We start from the raw sequence: 21,096 nt of genomic DNA on the forward strand, positions 1-21,096 counted from the left end.
TTCATGTAAAACAATACAATTGTCAACTATCTCTCAGTCAGTAACTCCAATATGAGATAAATTTTATTACTACATGTATTTCTTTTTATTTTCAGCACCAGGGGTGGGTGCACTTGATTTCGGGGTTGTATGCTTATGAATGAACTTTCAAAAGGGACATTTAAGACAAGTACTTTTCATGTTTTAAAAAGGTCCTTTCAAACATGCCCTTTTTGTCTAATTTTCGACATTTTTGATCTGTCGTCTAAACGATGTGCACGCGCGTAAATCACTTGCCTATGAAAATTACCCATTTTACACCACTTTCTTACATAAGCACGATACTCGCCCTGAAAATACCCCCCCCCCCCAGTTTCAGCAATAATAAAATTATCTCAAAAAGGGGTTTTCACTTTATCTCTAAAATAAAAACCTTTTCAAGTGTAATATTATGGTATATGAGCACATTTATTTTACCTGAAAACCAGAAACCAATATGCACCTTTAATCAGTTTTAATAGAAAATACATAATTAAAACTGATGGGATATATATCATACAAGATAATACCCACGAGACAATAAAACCATCTATTTTTAAGCCATTTAACAACTTGTCCTTGACATCAGCCTTGTGCACTGAAAGCTGTTTTTTACTTTTTTCCATTTCCCACTTTTTTCTAGTCCTTGGAATTGGATAAACATGTAATGTGATGTACAGTACACATCACACATGATAAACACGTCTACCTTAAATTTGTACAGATGCGTCAGGTCTTCACATATTTGAAAATTGTACTTAACTCGAAGATGACATTAGAAAACCCACAGATATTTTAATAAGAAGGAATGGTTTTCAATATCTTATTAGCCCCTGTGGACCAAAAATTCAATCTCTTTTCAAGAACGTAAGAACTTAAAAAAAGCATTAAAAAATTAAATGTTTTGCACTGTAACATTGCATCTCAATAAGGCAAAAAAAAAGAAATTGTTTGCTTGCCCTCAAATGAATTTTAAAAATTGGGTTGGTCGGTCAGTATTTTTTTTAATTACTAGCAAACTCTACTGTTTGTATTAATTAAGGCTCACAATTTGTTATTTTGGTGTCAAAATAAATCAACTAACATTACAAAACCTTTGCCTAAAATCAGCCATCACAGACCATGTTCTCGAGAAAGACCACATCATTGACTTGGAGGAGGCTAAGATTTTAGGCAAAGAGGCAGACAGATACAAACGATGGATTAAAGAAACAGTGAAAATCAGAGAACAGGGCACCACCATGAACAGAGATGAGGGGCAATACAACCTAACTCGCGTGTTTGACGATCTCCTGAAGAAACCAACTGGCAACCGAGTTGCTAAGCAACAACAAGTTGTACACAGAAGGTCGTCACAACAACACCAGTGTTGATAAAGAAATCTGACAGATTTCAAACGCCCACAGTAAGTGCTGTTTTATTGGACTAGAACTATGAATTTTGTCTCTATTTTCAATAACCAGGGCGGATTTAGGGGGCGAGCAGCGCGCGCCCCTTTTTTTGACTAGCAAAGGGCGCGGTAACTTAAAAATAAAAAAATTGTAAGAAATTAAAAAAAAAGGAACAAATTAGGCCATGAACAGCAAACAATGGGCCAAAACCGTTGAGTTTTCGAGGGGGTAACCACCTTTAACACATTTTTTTCGTCGGCGACCAAAAGGCGCCCCCTTTATCAAAAATTCCTGGATCCGACCCTGATAACAGTCCTGATGAACATGTTCAGTAACTAAAATGTTGAACACAAGCTCTAAAATACATTTTTTTTTACATCTTCATGATCAGAATGCAAAAACTTAATTTGAAAAGAAAAAAAAACTTTTTCAGGAATTTCCAAAAATAGGGTAGTATTTGATGTGCAGTGAATAGGAAAAAAACAAACTTTTTTTCTGATTTCCAAAAGTAGGAGGGTCGGTCGGTTGAGGGCAAGCAAGCATCTTTCCTTTTTTGGGCCTACAGTAGGTTAATAACAACATAATCAGTGTCTGATAGTGTCCATTGTTATTAATTAACCTCATCAAATAGATATGCAGACATTTCTTTTCTGTCATTTTATTAGCTCAGACAGCTTTCAAGCCTTCAAGGTGAAACACTTTTGTTCTATTATTTTATTTCTCTTATTTTTATGAAATAAAATGCCTTATAAAGAATGTGTGCTTTTTTATTTAATTTATTTCATTTTTCCTCTTACAGTTTTGTCATTTTTTGATGCATAACTTGGGCAGCCATCAGGTTCAAACAATTGTCTTTTTACTCTTCATTTTTAGAGAATGAAGCACAATAATTGATATTAGCTTTATTCCGTAATAAAATTTGTTTGACAATTTGCATATTTTACAATTTTTTCCTCTTTCGGGATGTTAAAAATGTCATTATTGCCCCCAAAGGTACATGTACATCATAATAACACACTGACTCCCATTCCACACCCACACCCACACATAAAACAAATGCATCTCAAACATACCACATATAGGGTAGACGAGGTATTGTTGGTCAAAGTAGCCAAAAATCTATTTTCATTATCTAAATCAATATATTATTGAAAAATAACACTGTGATGTTTTTCAAAAGTTCATTCTACAAATCATACTATGAAAACTTGCTTAATTTATTGTTGTGAACGTGTACATTTTACATTTAAGTGTTGTTGTTTCAGCCTTCTTAACAACATAACTAAAGAACCACAGGACCTACAAAAGCTCACTACCATTTGCAAGATGATGTGAACTACCAAATCGCAACAGTAAAACAGTTGCTGACCTTAAAATAGCATATATTTGAACTGACTATGAGTCAGTTGGCTGTTTCAAGAATACGTCATCTATACTTAACTGTGTGTATCAAATGTATGATATATGGTCATTTTCACGGTAAAGGGTGTAACTTTGGATTTTTAACATTTTGATCCGTAGTGTTCTAATAAAGCCACAGAATTCCATGATTTTTGGCCACATAAGTCATCTAGTTAGCAGCTACCTTGGGTAGCATAGTCATCTTTGGTAGTTAGTGCGTTCAGTTTTAGCAGGCTTAAATGTACTTAGAATTGCCATTTTGAAAAACTATAAAAAACAGTAACATTTTTGTAAAACCCTGTGTTTTCTTCAGTTAGTTCATGGATAATTTTTCTTATCCTGAAAGTATGGTCATATGTTCAGTAAACACTGCCACATTAGATTTAATTGTGAACAGCCCTGTATTTTTGAGAACCGGACTTTGATATTTGTCGTTTCGAGGCTTCATTTTCCGTTAACAATTGTTAACAAACTTTGTGGGTATAGCTTTGGTTCATAATTCTTGGTTATTTCTTCACTTCTTCTTGATTCATAACAGTTGATATCTTAACTTGAAATGGGTAACAAAAATTAGTTGATTTGCAAGCTTTTAAGATTTTTATAAAATCTTGACTTCAAAGAGCCCTTTTTCCGTTAACTTTTTGAAGCCTCGAAACAAACTGTTCAGCAAGCTTGGGCAAATATAAATAAAAGAGCTCATCCAATCTATTTATCAAAATGTAGCAAAGTAGATCCTCAAGTCACTTGTTTTTAAATCGTGGAGATATATATCACCGTTTGAAAATGGGACCCAATACAAACTTTCCGTTAACAATTGAAGCCTCCGAAACAAATGAAGCCTCCGAAACAACAATAAGATTAATTATCATCTATGCATATTTAAATTAGTGTTTCATACTGATATCTGCATTGTAATTGTTACTTGGTATGTGCAGAATGTCATAAATTTAAAAAAAATTTGATATTATGGTTAATGTTTGAAAAATATACTGATACCCAAAAAGCCTGTTTCGGAGGCTTCACATGCAAAAAACACCATACTTAACAAATGGGTAAAAAAGTTAACATGTTATAAATCTACAATATCTGCCGCATAGAAACATTGATTCAATACACACAAGAAAATAACAGCTTAGATGATCCCAACAGTGTTGTTTTCAAAAAAACTACTTCTGCAATGTTTAGCCATTGTTAACATGAAGCCTCGAAACAAAAAAATGACTTGCTGTGATAATTTAATTTTTGTCACAACTGAAATTCAATACTTAGAAGCAAAGCATGAAAATTGGTAATTGTGATATTTTTTACCTATTTTTTCATGTCAACTTGCAGTAGTTAGCCAAATATTTTACTTTTATGATCACCTGTGTTGTTAACTGAAGCCTCCGAAACACAAATCGCTTGAATTGCCAATTCTAAAAAATAACTCCAATTTCTGTGAAACTTGGCTGGGAGGTTCCTTTTATCAAGTAGTATTTGTACATGAAGTTAGACATTCAAATTATTTTAGGAACCCAATTAAAACTTAAAAATATGTTTAAGGTTGGGAAATTTCCATTGTAAATGACACTTTATGTAAAAAATTTCAAAACTGCAATTACAAACATAGCAAAACATGGTATAAAATGTAACTTATATCTGTTGACTTACTTTGGAATGGAATTTCACATGTATTCCAGCTTTCATGTCATAATTTTCTGAGCTTATGTAAAATACATTTTTCTTAGATTTTAACCAAAATGTTATGGAAATGTCAATTTTTTTATTAGAAATCAAAAGGTTTAAGCCTTGAAACATTATTTTACTGGAATTTAAGTTGCTTCTATGCATGATTTCAGTAAACAGAAACATATTTAAGTGGTTTGAAATTTTGACCCTAAAAATCAAAAGTTACACCCTTTACTGTGAAAATGACCATATCCAAGTATTTTCCATAGTAGCATTTCCAAGTATTTTAGCTGTTTTCCGTTAGACATGTACTTCCATTTCTCATGCACTAATTGCACTTATTTGATGATGTGTACCAGTTACATGTGGGGGTGTGTCTGTGACTCCCTATAGGTATGTGCGTAATTTGGGTTAGGCTGGGGTGTGTGTTTATGGTTTAAGTTAAGGGTCGGTGCAACATTCTTATGATATATACATTTTATGGCCATTTATATAATCAAAGTAGTTTTTGTTCTTTTGATGATACTTTGGTTGCTTCCAAATACAGCATGCATCCTACTGAAATGGTGAACACATGCCAAGGCTGGGTTATGAACAGAATATACCATATTGGGTTTTGATATGCAAGCATTGCCCAGGTGAAGCTAATTGCTCTATAAATTTGTAGATGACATACCTAAAATTGGCTATTCCAATTCAAATCCATTAACCCCCAATGGCAGACATGACCTTAACTTGTGGGGAGGGGGGATGTAGACACTCATTCAGGCAGGCCTCCAGAAAATTTTCTGCTGTCTGGGAACTTAATGACAAGTGCTGAAAATTTTCTGTGAAATAACTGAAATAGGCCTATGTGCTTGGCAGAGCGGACATCACGAGCGAAATCCTAACGGCCGGGGTCCAGGGCCCGCTTAAGGGCCCTGGAAGCTCAGGGTTTAGATGCTCTCTCGTGCAATCTGAGCCTTATTTTGGAACAGTTTTCTATAAAAATTTACATCCTTTATCACAAAAAAACACAACTTAAAATTTCAAAGTACTACTGTCAAAACTCAAAACAATTTTTTATTTATTTTTTTACATTTTTTAGAAGTATTTTGCAACTTTGAAGAACCACTGGACCTATTCTGAAGGGTTAGGATTATTCACAGATAATTTGAAAAAAAAAATGGAAAAAGATTACGAAAACATTAGTTTATTATCCTTAATGTGCAAACCATTAACTTGTGTTTACCTCTTCATCTATCACATATTATAAATGCATGGAAAACCAATGCATCTATAATATGTGATAGATGAAGAAATAAACATTAGTTAATGGTTTGCATATATACAGGATAACAAACTGTAATTTTTCGTAATATTTTTCTGATTTTTTTTCTTTTTTTTAAATGAACTGTGAATGATCCTGAAGTTTCATAATAGGTCCAGTGGTTCTCAAGGTCGCCGAAAACTTTGGATATAAAAAAAAAAAATTTAAAATTTTTTTTTTTTTTTTTTTTTTTTTTTTTTTTGCAATTTTTTTTTTCTGTGACCTTTCTGGGAACGCCGTTCCCAGCTTCCTCGCGGTTTTTGGAGGCCTGCATTCAGGTAACCCTATTTGAAATTCACATTCCCTGTGTGGAGGATTATAGTCATGCATTCAGGGGGTGTGGTTTTCAACTGGAATATGCCAATAACATATCACCTTATCACTAATGTTACATCTTTGACAGCTAAGGCCTAAAAAAATTGTTTGATTGGCGTAACATAAAAAAAAAAAATTTTACACAAATTTTAAGCTATATATTAATAAATCGTGAATGATAAAGGCTTTGGAACTTTTTTTTTTCTTTTTTTTAAAATATAAATGTTTTTAAATTTTTTCCCCCTGTTTTTGCAACAACAAAAAAAGTCTAGGGTCCAGCCTATTTTTAGGGTTGGTCGGGTTACATCAATAAAACAATTTTTTTAGGCCTAAATATACTTACAGTATTTCCAAGATTTTCAAGTCCTTTCTCCCCGGGTTTTGCTAGAGTTGAAAAATCTGAAGTCTGCATGCATGTCATAAGGGAATAGAATAAGAAAATGAAATATAAATAGTCAATTAATCATGAATACAGATATGTGACCCGTTACAGCAAAAGGTACCTTAAGTCGGGAGCTACATGCCTTATTTTGCTAGTAACAAATGCATTCTAAACCAATCATTAATCCTATTCTTGTAGAGGATAATAAGCTTGTACATGTCTATAGAACTGTTTGTTATACAGCTCTAGTCTTTATTTGATATGGCTAATCCCTGTTCAAGTGGCGTGAGTGGTGGGTTACAAAAGCATTGTATTGTATTTGTATAGGTATGTAGCCACCCACTAACAATGAGAGGACATTCCTGAACCTTGTTGACTTGTAGATGATTTGAAATGACCGCCACTTCAGATTGTCATTATTGTTTGATATTTTCTGCCAACATTGGGTAAAAAGAGACACTTGTAGCAGCCGACATAAGGTACCTTTCGCTGTAACGGGTCACATATAGTGCATATATTCGTGTGGGGCCAACTCACTTACAGTTCTAAGAAAAAACTACCTTTTCAGATTTAGAGACTTTATGTTAATAATATAATCATATTTGATTTTAAATATGTGACAGCAGGTGATCCATTTAGACCATGCAATGATGCAATACGCAATAGACTCAGGGTTTGAATTTGTTTAAAAATTTAGCATAGCAGTTTTTGGGTACCGGTATATATTCAATCATTCTTTATTAATCATTATTAATTTGCATGACTTATTAATTCATCATAATCAGGATACTGCCATATATACTATTTAAAGGCTGCACCAAGACTTTGGAACCGGCTTCCTCTTGCCATTCGCAATTCGCAGACAACATCTCAATTCAAATCGCGTCTAAAAACACATCTTTTTAATGAAGCATTTAACAACTGAGCATTCTCATGTTCCGTGTTCTGTACATTTGCTCATCGGAATTTTAAACTGTTTTTTATCTGAAATTGATTGTGTATACTATTTTGTAAATTTTTACCTTATATGATATGTGGTTGTATAATAGGGTCTTTTTAGCTTGTGTTTATTTGATATTCTGCTTTTGCAGGCTTGCTGTAAGGTTTTTATAACGTTTGATTCTGCTTATATGTAGTTTGTATTTTAAGATGTTGTTAGTGTTCTTTAGATTTTAATATGTAAAGCGCATCGATGCCATGCTTTATGCGCTATATAAATTCTTGTTATTATTATTATTATTATTATTATTAAAGCACTATAAAAAGTGCTATACAAATGCAAAATTGGGTAGCAGTTACTTCCAAAATGTGGAGCAAACTGCTATGCGTTACAGACGAATTATAACCCTGAATAGACTCCATCATAGCTCAAAATTTCCATGACTTTCTAATGCATTTTTTATTATATTATTGTTGTGACACTGTATACTATTGGCTAGACAGTTGATAGGAATTTTTCCCGGGGGGATCACTCATATATGAACGTTGTAAGCATCCGCGTGAAAGAAAACGCGGATATAGGGTGGTTTTGAATAGCAAAACGAGCATCCTCGCGGATCCGCGATTAAAGGGTCTCAAAACACTCATTTTACTAAAAGTGTGTTTTTTTAAGAACGATCCTCACTTAGGGTAGTTTTTAAAAATTTTAAACGGACATTAGTGGTGACATATTTATCAAGTTATTCGGCACAAAAGAGTGGTTTCTGAGCAATTTTACTAACCAGATTTTAAAAAAATCGGAGCCGACTTCAACAGCGCCAATTATAAGCTTACCGATATCATCACTGTCACTGAATGGCACTATACCCACACACGCAATAAATAGGGGCAAATTTCAAACCAATTCCTCACTTATGGTGTTTTTATATATTGTCTGTCCTTGTTTAGGGGTAAATTTCAAAACAAATTCCTCACTTAGGGTGTTTTTATTTGAGTAAAATCCTTGTTTAGGGTTAGCTTGACAAATTTTCGACATCCTAGCTTCTGGGGTCATTTTTGAAAGTCAATTCACACGGATGCTTAAAACTTTTATACATGAGTGCCCCCCCCGGAATTTTTATTTAATCCTTACCCTCCCAAACATCGAAAAACACAATGCACAAAACAGTGTTCTGCAAGCGCCAAGTTTCTCACAATTGCATCATCATGTGAACACACATATGGGCACAGAAAGCATTGTCGGCCAAGCTACAACCCAGCAGCGCATTATCCCTGATCGTATGGCACCTCAGGTCCATGGTCCAAAAACTGCACCCAAGAAAACAACCCGATGTAAATCTTCTCCAGCGTCAGGGTTAAAGATGCAGTGGGCAGTGCATGGAGCCCACCACTCACTCTTGAAGCCCACCACTAAAGTATAATTTCAATGCTGGGGCCCACCACTCAAACTCAGTTAACATGTATTTTACTGAATTTATCCATAAAAGTAGGTCAAATCTTGCTAAAAATAATGTATCAAGTGTCTGCATATTGCTGCCCATCACTCAAACACTGCACTAGCTACAACTTTTTGCCACCATGAATATCTGTGATAGTCTATTGTTCGGAACAAGAGCGTATGCAGCCAGCCGAGTGTTTTTACACAAATGAAGAGCTTATTTCCAAACCGTGTTAAGTCCACTATCCCATACATGTTTCTGATTTCCCTTTGCGATATTGCAATGTGTTGTGATGCTAGGTATTATAATTTCAATTGGATGCACCATTACAAAGCAAACAGTGGATGGATGCGCAGTAACAATACTGTGTAATGCCTTTGTTTCCCAAATGACAACAATAGTCTGCATATTGTTATGCAGCATTGTTATGGTAAATAATAACTTGTTGATGGTAATGTCAAACTTGTCAAAATAATTGTAATTGTACACAAGTAAATGAGACACATGGGGTTTGCGTTTCTGCTTGTAGTTTCAGATAATTATCAAAATAAGACGCAACTATTTTAAAAATCAGTTGAAAACATTGCTTTAAAAATCTATTTGCTAGAAAAACAATTGATTCTTTTTGATTTAAAACTTAAATACTTTGATTAAGTTGTTTTGAAATAATTGAGTACCCCGGTACCAGTAATTGAAATAATCAATTATTTTTGATTCACCCAAGCCTGATCAAAAATATGTAAAAAATCTAAAGACCACACACAAAACATAATGTGGTATACTATTACTGTGGCAATACTTTTTCATGAAGCTAGTTTTAAATACTTACATGTACAGAAACAAGAGATGGCCGGGACCTGGAAAATGACCCAGAGCTTTCACCTAAACTTGTAGACCGTTTGTTTGCTAGAAGAGTAGATGTTCTACGTAGAGTGGAAGTGCCTCCGAAACTTTCCCGACGAGGTTTAGGACTGCTTGGAGAATGAGGACTGACTCTGGGTGATGTAGATGGAGAACTATAACTAGCCTAAACGTGAGAAATAAGATACGGCACAAACTTTCGTAAATTTACCTTATTTTTTGTGCTTTTCAAAATACGGATTTGCACAAAGTTGTTTTTAAAAAAATGTCCATGTTTATCCACTTTCCTTTCTTTAGAAATGATTGCTTTCACATTTATAGCTAAAAAGTGTATTTGTCTACTTTAGTACTTTCACTTGATTGTCATCAGAGCATTTACGCTGTTGCATTACCAGCATGGACAAAATCACCCTTTCTACGGATATACGCCCTGAGAGATTAGGTTAATATGGGTGATTCAAAAAGTTGTGCCACTGCAAAATCAAACATGGCATTAAAGGAGTATTTCGTGATCCTAGCATCCTCTTTTTATGACATTTTTCAGTAGATATCCACGAAAAAACCATATTCCCAAAATTTCAGTTGATTCCGATTTTGCGTTTGCGAGTTATGCATGATTATGTGTATTACACAGCTCCATAGACAATACGTTGTAATTTCGTTCTGGTGCACCAGAACGAAATTCAAATTTCGCGATATCTTTGCTAAACTAATTAATCTGCAAGAAATATTTTGTACATAAACATTATGTAGCCAGAGTATTCCAGTGATATAAAAATCTCAACTTTTTTTGAGAAAAGTGGGGGATGAGGCTGTGGATCACTTAAATGCCCCTTTAAGTACTCTCAATTTACTCTCATAGGACTAGGAGGATGTGGCCCTTGAACATATAGGAGGTTTTGCTTTAAACATGTTCAGGGGCAAAGACACCTTCTCTAAGGTTTTTCCTGCCCAACTACAAAGTAATGTCAAAGAAAAAGAATCAAACAAACAAACAAAAACAAACAAATAAACGGGCGAAAATCAGATTTATTTGATAAAATAGCTTACCAAGTAAGATGTCTCAACTTTAATGTGTGAGCTTGGAGAGATCCTTGAATTATGATGAGGTGATCCTCCACGGGCAAGATTCTCAGACAGATGTCCAAAATTTGATGACCGATAGTTCAAAGGTTGCAACTTATTTGGACTATCCCCAAACTTTTTCTTCTGATCAATACAATTAATATCATCAAAAGATTTAGTTCTTCGAGTATTCAGAATAGATGAAGACGCCTGGCCAAATGTTGATGTTTCACTTTCCGGTCTTCCGGTATACTGTTGATCTAAGGAATGGAGAGCTCGCAGAGGCTTAATATTAGAACTTCGTTCTGAAGGCTTCCTTGGTTTGAAACTCTCACAAGCACCATTGATAGGTTTTAAGATCAGCTTTTCTCCTTTCTTATCGAGTGGACCAGGGCCAGGGGGTAGAGGTCGTCTTGTGTATGATGCCGGAGATGCTGGCCGCCGCACCCGGTGGTTACCTGGTGACGCAAATGGTCTTGAAGCAGATGGTGGCCTTGGTTGTGAGAACGCATCTATTCCAGATTTCCTATAAGCCATTGTTGGATACTTGACATGGTTCTTTGGTGCAACATGAGACCACAATATGGCACTTTGTCTTTCACATTTTATTTTGTGTTCTCTCCTCAAATCCTTCAATCAAATTCATAATCACCTGGCAATTACATTACACTGTACATGAGGATGTGTCCAATGGGCTGCTGCTTCTCCTCATTCACTGCAAATGTTATGTTCTATATAATTTCATAAAAAAAAGAAGAGAATTAAATGTATTAATAATTGTTGTTTGAAAGGTATACATTGTACACGTACCGGTACAAAAAAATGGCAGTGACAATTGGGGTCAATAGGAGGACAAAAAGACTTTAAAAGTGTATGTAGCTAGAATTACATGTAAAACTGTCTTGAGTCTTCATAGTATAATACTGCCCAACACTCCAGTATGGAGACAAACGGTCAGGATGTGTGATCTGCGCTGTGGTTTTATTAATTATTGCTAGTCTTGGTTGCTTTAGCTGCTTGGTTACTGCAGTTTTGAAGGTTTCTGGTTTTGTGTTGCTGATCAAGGTGTGATGGAAGAGAGTTCCAATCACGGATTGTTTTTGGCACAAATGAGTTTTTATAGCAATCTTTATTAAATTGAAATCGTTGAGTATGATTCAGGATGATGATGCCGCGACTGCATGGCGCTGGACAGGCTGTAGAAGGTTTCCGATGGGCAGAGCATACATGTTGACATTTTTCAGGGACTGTCTTTTGGAATTTGCAGGACCATTAAATAGCTCTTCTGGAACCTTCTGGAGAGCTGTTTAGAGCATTTGCAATAGAATGCAAGGAGAGAACATAAGGAGAGCTAAAAATCACTCTCCTATATCAGATTTAAGGAGAACAGTAGCTGCTTATCTCAAAAGGCAGTCCCTGATTTTTGCAGATACATTTTTTCCCACAACTTAGAAATTTTAAATTTAAAAAAGAGTTCATGCGTGATATGTGGTTCATTGCCTTTTTTGAAATGCATCCAAATCCTACATTTTCTGAAAGCTGATGAAGCATGTAATTTGAAAATATACTTGTCATTGAAAAAGTGCAATGACCTTATGAGATGTTAATGTACTCGTAACAAAAACCACAGTGCAAAAACGGTGTCATAAATGTATTTCAGGAAAAATGTACTTGGTTTTTAACAGCAATAGTAATAACTGGCAACTCTAAGATAGAGCTTTCCATATAATTTAGTAGGTCTGACACAAACAAAATTTGTTTTGTGCCAGCATCTTTCAAGGAATTGACTTCAATGCGTAACCTGAACAAAAAATAAAATGTGCAGAATTGCTTCTCAATCCAAATTAAATTACCTGGAATAATTTATAATTGTATGTATACAGTGTCTTAGAAATTTAAAATAAGCAAAAAATTGAGGTTGTCCAAAGGACAACTTCAGCATAAATTCTGTAGGTGTCCTCAAAGCATGTCAGTTAAAACTGTGTCATATTTTTAGTGCAAAAAATTAAAAAATTTGATATTTTTTGTTCTGGAAAATCCGTAGCCGCAAATTGGTAAACCTGTGCAAGCTTCAAAATTTGCAATTTTGATCATGTGGATCTTAAGCACCTACATGTATTTACTGGCCCAACTCTAAATGTATCCATGTTCAATAATAAACTCAATCATAGTTGTTATATTATGTCTTCTGAAGGTATAAATTTAGTTTTAACAATTTAGCTCTATATTGGTGCAAAAGAATAGGCCTAAGATGGTAGGTGGTTTTTTTTTAAATGAAAATTTAACTTTTTTTCCAAAACATTGTTTCCATGTAAAACATTCTGCAATACTATTTTAGTTCTGTGTGTTAAGTATTACTTTTTTTTAAAAAGTTCTACATATTTGCATAATTTTGTCAAAATATAACAAAGAATGACATGGTACTTTTGTGTTATGTTTCTGAAGATTTTGGACTACTTTTGCCAATAAAACAGTTGAAAAAATATATAAGATAACATTACTTTTGAAATTTGTTTATGTTTTCTTGAATGTAGAAAATGTTCGGCTTACAATAAGACATTAATTACATTTACATACATCTCTGAACACCGTTTGTAATTTTGACCCTTTTGTCACACTTTGGTGCCATTATTTCCGATTGGATGCAAATGAGATGATCACCCCTGGTGGTCAACTATAAATTATCATGATGTGCACATATTTTCATCCATTGATAATGTAGTTTTTGGTACCGTAATAAAATTAATGCTTATCTAGTACCGTAAAACGGGGTGGCTTTGGACAATTTTGATGTATTGTCGTAAATATTTTTATAATGATTTGATCAGTAGAATTCTGAATTTCATGTTTGCTTTTGCAAGTACCAATAGAGGACAGTTCATGCCCATAGAGTCAACTCGAGTTTATTTTATTTTCCGATAATTTTGGGGGGCAAAGTTTGTCCAAAGTCATCCCTGGGTTTGGGGTGATTTTGGACACCATGTAGGGGAGATTGGGGTTAGTTGGAACACTGGGTAAGTTGAAACATTGTATTTTTTTCTGACACAAAAAATTAATTTGGTAAAATACTGGCACCTAGTAATAGGTATTAGTAAGCGTCATCCACCATATTAGCAACAGCACTGATGCCCCACCAGTGTTGGCTTGGGAAAGGAATATCTGTTTTTGACTTACTGACTAATTTTATACCCCTCAGAAAAGATGCATTATCTCCATGTTGTTTGAAGATTCAGGGGATTATTTTTTGAGTATCATAAGCAATAGTAGTAAGTCCCAGAATAATGTTAAATAAAAGTTTTATTGTATTTCTTCTTTTGTGTAATGAACTTTGAAATGTAAAAATAGGCATCGGGGTTAGTTGAAACTTTTGAGGTGGGGTTAGTTGAAACGTGAAAATCGCATAGAAAAATATGGTTAAAAATTTGACTTTTTAAAAATTTGTAACATGTTTACCATTTCTTCAATATTGCTTTAATATGGTTAAAAAGCAATAATACAAGCAACAAGTGCACACAGAAAGTACATTTTATCATATTTTAGGCTTCTCATATTTTGGTCCATGGTGAAACTTCGTCACCTTGTGTCCAAAGTATTGAACCGCACTCCCACATATATATATTTATTCATTTTTTCACACTGATTGTATGTTAAAGGGTGCCTTCAAGGGAAGTATAACCCTAACAACACAATAATAATTATTTTGACATTTTTACAAGCCGTGTTTCAACTAACCTCATTCTATGTTTCAACTTACCCCAGGGGTGGGGTTAGTTGAAACACTTTTTTTCAAATTTTCAAATTGGATTATATGAATAATCATAAGCAGGTCCAATAAAGTTTAAGGCTGTATTTGTAGCATGTATGTATATGTTTATACTGATATGGTTAGTGTTTCTTGAAAGTAATCGGTTTGCGTTAAAAAGACGATTTTGTGAAAAATGTTTCAACTAACCCCAATCTCCCCTATTCAAGTGCATGTCCAAAGTCACCCCAACCTGAAGAGTAGAGCAATGGAGAGGGTGGAAGTAGTTGTGAGGTGGGTAGGAGCACAGAGGACACTGTTGGGGTAGGGCATGGTCACTGTGGTGTATTTTAAACAAAGTGTCAAATTTTTTGGTATTCGTTTATTATGTCCAAAGTCACCCCGGAAAGGAAGCCAAACCCTGGGTTGACATTGGACACAGCCTGCTTTTAAATTCTTAAGAGTGGGTAGATATCATGACTATCCAGGTTAGGGTGTGATTTTGGTAATTTTGTGCCCCTGCACCGGTAGCGTTTTTTCGGGCGGGTAACGGTACCAAATTGCAACAAAAAAAGTGTCTCTGGACCTAGACCTAAATGCTAGGATCATTCATGGTTGACCTAAAAAAAAAAAAAAAAATTCAAGATGTTTTGTATTTTTAATATATGAAAATTGATACCGTAATTTGTATTCATGTCATACTCTATTAATGATTTCAAAATGCATTCAAATTCAATTTTAGGACAACCATGAATGATCCTAGCATTTAGGTCTAGGTCCAGAGACACTACAAAACCAAAAAAAAAACTTTTTTTTTTTTTTTTTTTTTTTAATTTGGTATTGGTACCCGGCAGGGAATTTCAATTCCCTGCCCGGGTAATAGGATTCTCGGGCGGGACTCGAATTCCCGGGACTCACTCACACCCTTAATCCAGGTAGGTTCTTGATTCATCATTGTTCACTATCCAACCAACAGACTTGAGTTTCCACTCTTATGTTGCGGTGGAGTACCGGTACCGAAAGTTTGACCACCACAAAAATCCTGTATTTTATGGGCCCAGCTAAAAAGTTATGAAAAACATAAGATAACACATTATACAGGGAAACTTTAGTCATTTGTAATGTCCATACATTACCACATAAGAACATAAAAAAACATTCTTAGAAATATAAGGTAGGCCTACTACATGAAATAATAGTTTTTCCTATGTATGTCCAAAGTCACCCCATTTTACGGTACGTTATGTATCATATCACGCTATATTATGGACAGTGTCCTAACATGATAGGATAGTTGACTTGACTCAAAATTGATTTGGAGTGGACAACTGGATGGAAATTACGAAATCGATGTCAAAATAATAACTGTTTTACGGAGCAGGCCAGTACTACGAAACTATAACGAGTTTTATTAACTGTGTTTGTGGAATTCATATCTTAAAGGGACCATAAAGAAAAACATATTTGGTATCAAAATAAAGCTAATAATAACATATAATAGAATTCGTTTCTAAAGATATAAAACGTCAACAAAAGTAATTTTTCTGAAGAGTAGATACCACGTGTCAAAATGGCGGCTCGCAGTCGCATCCCCTGCTTTGTATGTGTACCCAGGTCACGGTCTGTCTATGTGACGAACAGGCAAGGTCAGAGGACAGCGCAACCTGTCTGCTGCCATGCCGTAATATATAGATCTGCCCAATGAACCATATACGGTGCTGTCAATCATCCTTATTCACAATCGCCTTTGTCGAACAGACTTTTACGCAGGTAAGAGCTCACGCTGTCTTCACTTTAGCGATTACATACTTGGCAGTGGGGTTTGACCCCACCCTTTTATTTTACCCCACCCTTTTACTGAGGCACCCTTTATACTGAAAATTCCTGACCCCCCCCATGCTTTTTACTGAGGCACCCTTTATACTGAAAATTCCTGACCCCACCACTTTTTGTATCCAAAAAGTTGAAGTCACACAGTTCGAAGTAAATCAAGTACGCCGAATTCTGCACCTATTTCACACGTGCAAGTCCGATGTTTTTCTCTCCATTAAGTTGATACATTATGTGAACAATGCAAATTTTATGTGAAAAACTACTAATTATGTACTGTACAATAATAAACATTTTAATACATAACTGTACTTTTTTGGCGTCCAAATGTTGTTCTTGTTATGAACTGATTCGTATCTTGACGTGCGCTGTGTTCAGTGATTATATCCTACCCTTCTTCGCTCAATCAATTATGCATGATTAATGACGTATTGACGTCACTCATACGTACGATCGATGTAAAGAATAAACTACCACACATTGTAACACGTCATGGAATTTGCATATCACGTTTATCACTTCCGGGAGGTGTAAATTGCGCTGGTCTGGACTCACGTAAACAGACACTGGCCTGTATCAAATGGAATTTTATTTTGCGCAGGTTTGGCAATTTTTCTTGGAATTATGATTATTTTATCATTCAATAAAAATATACTGTAAGTTCACTAAGTTGAAACAATCCCCACGCTTTTTATTTTATTCCCACGCTTTATACCATTCCACGCTTTTTACCTAAAAAGTTTAAACCTCCACGCTTTTACCAATTTTCAGAATTTCGAACCGGCACGCATTAAAAAGCGTGGACTGCCGAGTGCCGAGTATGGATTAGGATCGACGAGCGTCAGGCCGACACAATCTGGTTATGTAGGAGACTATCATCGTGATGCCCACGTTGGAACCATTGGATTACGGAAGAAATATTCATTACCAGGACTGAAGCATTGTGGCCATTTCTATGTTTGTACCGGGCAAGTACCGGACATTTTTCCACACGGAGCTAGCGGAGATTACTTCAAATTCGTCAAGGTAAGCAAAGGGTTGGGGACCGCATTTTTAACTTTGACTAAACTGTTTCGGAGTTTAAGGCATGCTAAAAGTAGACCATTTCGGGGGCTGTATTTGGTGTACATGTAGTTCACCACGTAAACTTGTATGGCTCAAAATTCGGACCGCTCGCCATTAAGTTTACTGCTTTCTGTGTTTTGAAATTTGTTGACGTTTTAACGATCCCCGATTCCCGGTCGATTATTTTAGCTGTGTCACGTCACATGCATGACGCTGGTGGTGGGTACCAACCAAACTTCAGAAAAAAAAAACCCTCGATCGCCGATAACGATGTGATATGGTACTTACATAGGATTACACAGAGATATTTCTTGCCAAAATTTGACCATTCCTAGGCAACTTTGGCCTTATTTTTTCTGCGTTATGTGAAAAAGCACAGTCTTAAGGTAATATTTTTATTTTAAAGTGTTGCGATTTGGTAGTTCACAACATCTTGCGTAATGGTAATGAGCTTTGGCAAAATTGCATTGCTCATTTCCTTATGAAGCGTGTAGAAGAATTCAAATATCACAGAAATAATTTTGTAGGTCCTGTGGTTCTTGAGTTATGTTGTAAAGAGGGCTGAAACAACAACACTTTTGTAAAATGTACATAACTCATTAACAACAATAAATTAAGCAAGTTTTCAAATTATATATTTTGTAGAATGAACGTTTGCAAAACATCAAGGTGTTATTTGTCAATAATTTATTGATCTAGAGAATGAAAATCGCCTTTTTTGGTTGCTTCGACCAACAACACCTCGTCTACCCTTAAGGGATCTAAAATGAGCGTTTATTGTGTTTCGATAGTATTTTTAGTGGCACATGAGAGCACCTCAGACCTATCGAATTGTATTCTGAATACGAAGCATGTCTTTCTGATATCAAATAATTTTCATTTTTTGAAAATCACAATATATAAATACAAATTTTATGACAAATTATAAAAATTTGATATTTTTCAATTTTGATATATAACAGTCCTCGAAGTAAATTATATAAATCTAATGATATATTCTTAAAGTGTATGTAGCAGGGAGGAAAAGCCGACGGTCAATTGAAAATTTTGACCTTTCATATTGAAGATATGGATTTTTTCCCAAAAAGACCTAATTTTTTTGGTGTTTTGGGAAAAAAATCCATATCTTCGATATTTAAAGGTCAAAATTTTCAATTGATCGTCGGTTTTTCAACCCACCTACATACACTTTAAGTATAAATCATCAGATTTATAAAGTTTACTTCAAGTACTGTTAAATATCAAAAATATCAATTTTTAATGATTTGCCATAAAATGTGTATTAAGTTGCGAATTTCAAAATTCAAAATTATTTGATATCAGAATGACATTCTTCAGTATTCAGAATGCAATTCGATATGTCTGATGTGCTCTAATGTCCCAAAATAAATACTGTCCAAACGTTCATACCCCAGCCCTTAAGTAAGTATAAGTGCAACGCTTTTGATGTTTTGATGTTTCGGGAGACTGGGAGGGATCATAATCAAAAGATGATGGAGCCTATTCTTGACTGTGTAATATTCCTTCACCACATTGCCGTACGGTAACAGTCTTATCAGTTCTTATCAGTTTGTGAATGAGGACATCGTATAAGTAGGTATTACAGGGAAACCTCAGTTAACACATTTGCTAGTCAGTCAAAATGGCCTAAACCGGCAATACAAATTTACATTGAAATTTAAAAGAAGCTTTTTAAGAAAGAAACCTTCATAAATATGTTGTCTATGCTTCACTTGACCCAAATATATGATTTTTTTTTGGTGATGAGAGACCCGCACATGGAATTTCAGAGAGATTTTGATAGCAGTTCCATTAAAAAAAAGTGCTATCGTCATGAGACTACCCCGTAATGCTGTTTTGGGGAATTTTGCAAGCAGAATCTTTTGATGAAAGTCAATCTTTGACAAGATGTAACTTTGCTACGGAAAGTGCTATGACAAAAGGTTTTCAGTGTTGGCTTTCTTAGCTCAAGGGCTTTAATTTGATATATAAAATGATGCAGTTTGATGGCAAATTTGAATTCACCTGGGATACCTAGTATAAAGTAGGTATGCTAGGTGAATTCAAATTTGCCATCAAACTGCATCATTTCATATATCAAACTAAAGCCCTTGAGTAAACAAAGCCAAAACTGAAAACCATTTTTTCATAGCACTTTCCGTAGCAAAGTTACATCTCGTCAAAGATTGACTTTCATCAAAAGTTTCAGTTAGCAAAATTCCTCAAAACAGCATTTAGGGGGTGTTTCTAGATCTTAGTCTCATTATGATAGCAGCTTTTTTAATGGAACTGCTATCCAAATCCTCTAAAATTCCATGTGCGGGTGACTTATCACCATAAAAATCATATATTTGGGTCAAGTGAAGTATAGAAAACATATTTATGTAGGTTTCTTTCTTCGGGCACAAGTTTTAAATTTCTATGTAAAATGCATTGACATTATCGCGTAATTTGGCTGACTAGCAAATGTGTTAACTAAGGTTTGCCTGGGTTACCTAGTATAAGTTCCTTGTACTAGTGACAGTAGTGTACATGTGACGTTTTGAACAGAAAAAACCGACCATTTATTCGCTATTGCTGATGTGATATATACTCGCTGAATCATGTACCGTACCAATACATAAAAATATCAAAAAAGCTGTTAGCTGTTCAACATTTGAAAAAAATGCACCACTGTAGTAAGCTTGAATAAGTCTAACCGTGGATGCATCAAGGCTTTTATTTTTCAAGCCGCGATATTACGGGTAATTTTCATGACTTGATTTTGAACATGTGAACGCGGAGCACGGATTAACGGACGCGATATAGCCGGTAGAAATCGCGGTAGTGTTCTAGGCCTACGCGATGGCAGGGTAATGGCGGCTTCCACACTTTTATTACTTTTATAACGAGCTGTCATATCCCAATTTGTTTTATCTCTGGTACTATGACTGACACAACAACATGACAATGGCAATGTATGAATGAATGAAAGCCGATCGAGCATGTCGAGTGTATGTAGTGGACATGGTCATGGCCCGGGGGACATGGACGGTGGAAGCTTAAATTACGGAGCCAAAGAAGCGGCACAAAACTATGCGCAACCCATCAATATATTGCTAACATTCTAATAATAAAGACTAGAAAGTTTAAAGTGTCTCTACTTACTATTTCTTGCTCAGAACTGTCCAGAACATCGTACTATAAAATACAAACATAACAACATCTTCGCATCGTCGTCTGCCATTACAAAGCAAGGAACTCTGGGAGATTGAGAATTTGAGATGTGTTTCTATATAGTTGTTAATTAATTGGTTTGACACTAATTTCTCATTAGTTATTCAAAATATTATTTTTGATGGAAATTTCACAATTTAGTGAAATCAATGGATAGGTATAAAATTTGTATGCATTTATCAATCAGAGTTGCCTCCAATCACACCATATTTTCTGGATTTTATACGATGTGGTATCTAAATGTTTAGGAAATATTTTTAGAAACACCATTACGTCCTATTGTCATGGTGACAGAAGAGGATGATATTATCTGAGGGGGTTAGACATGAATGGTAGCCTATTTATTTCGAAAAGGATGAAAAAGAGGGAACGAAGGGAAGATGCAAAATGTTTTGAAATTGAAATATCTATAAATCAGCCAATAGGTCTATTCAATGATTCAATCACATGAGAGA

General features: G+C 35.0%; 1 protein-coding gene across 2 annotated transcripts in view; it reads right to left on the bottom strand.

Moving 5' to 3' along the window:
* LOC140169753 (ubiquitin carboxyl-terminal hydrolase 2-like) overlaps positions 1-20,660 on the bottom strand; it is a 58,646-nt gene extending 37,986 nt beyond the window's left edge. Inside the window, exons 1-4 of one of the 2 annotated variants that reach the window (XM_072193058.1) lie at positions 20,573-20,660; positions 10,774-11,519; positions 9,692-9,889; positions 6,446-6,508 (exon numbers count right to left, since the gene is read on the bottom strand). In XM_072193058.1, the coding sequence (XP_072049159.1) occupies positions 6,446-6,508; positions 9,692-9,889; positions 10,774-11,325 (813 nt within the window). In that variant the 5' untranslated portion in view covers positions 11,326-11,519; positions 20,573-20,660. The remainder of the gene's footprint in view (positions 1-6,445; positions 6,509-9,691; positions 9,890-10,773; positions 11,520-20,572) is intronic. The other variant, XM_072193059.1, reaches the window with a different exon arrangement.
* Between the last annotated feature and the right edge of the window lie 436 nt (positions 20,661-21,096).

The sequence above is a fragment of the Amphiura filiformis genome, chromosome 14 (genome assembly GCF_039555335.1).
Source record: "Amphiura filiformis chromosome 14, Afil_fr2py, whole genome shotgun sequence".
Classification (NCBI taxonomy): Eukaryota; Metazoa; Echinodermata; class Ophiuroidea; order Amphilepidida; family Amphiuridae; genus Amphiura; species Amphiura filiformis.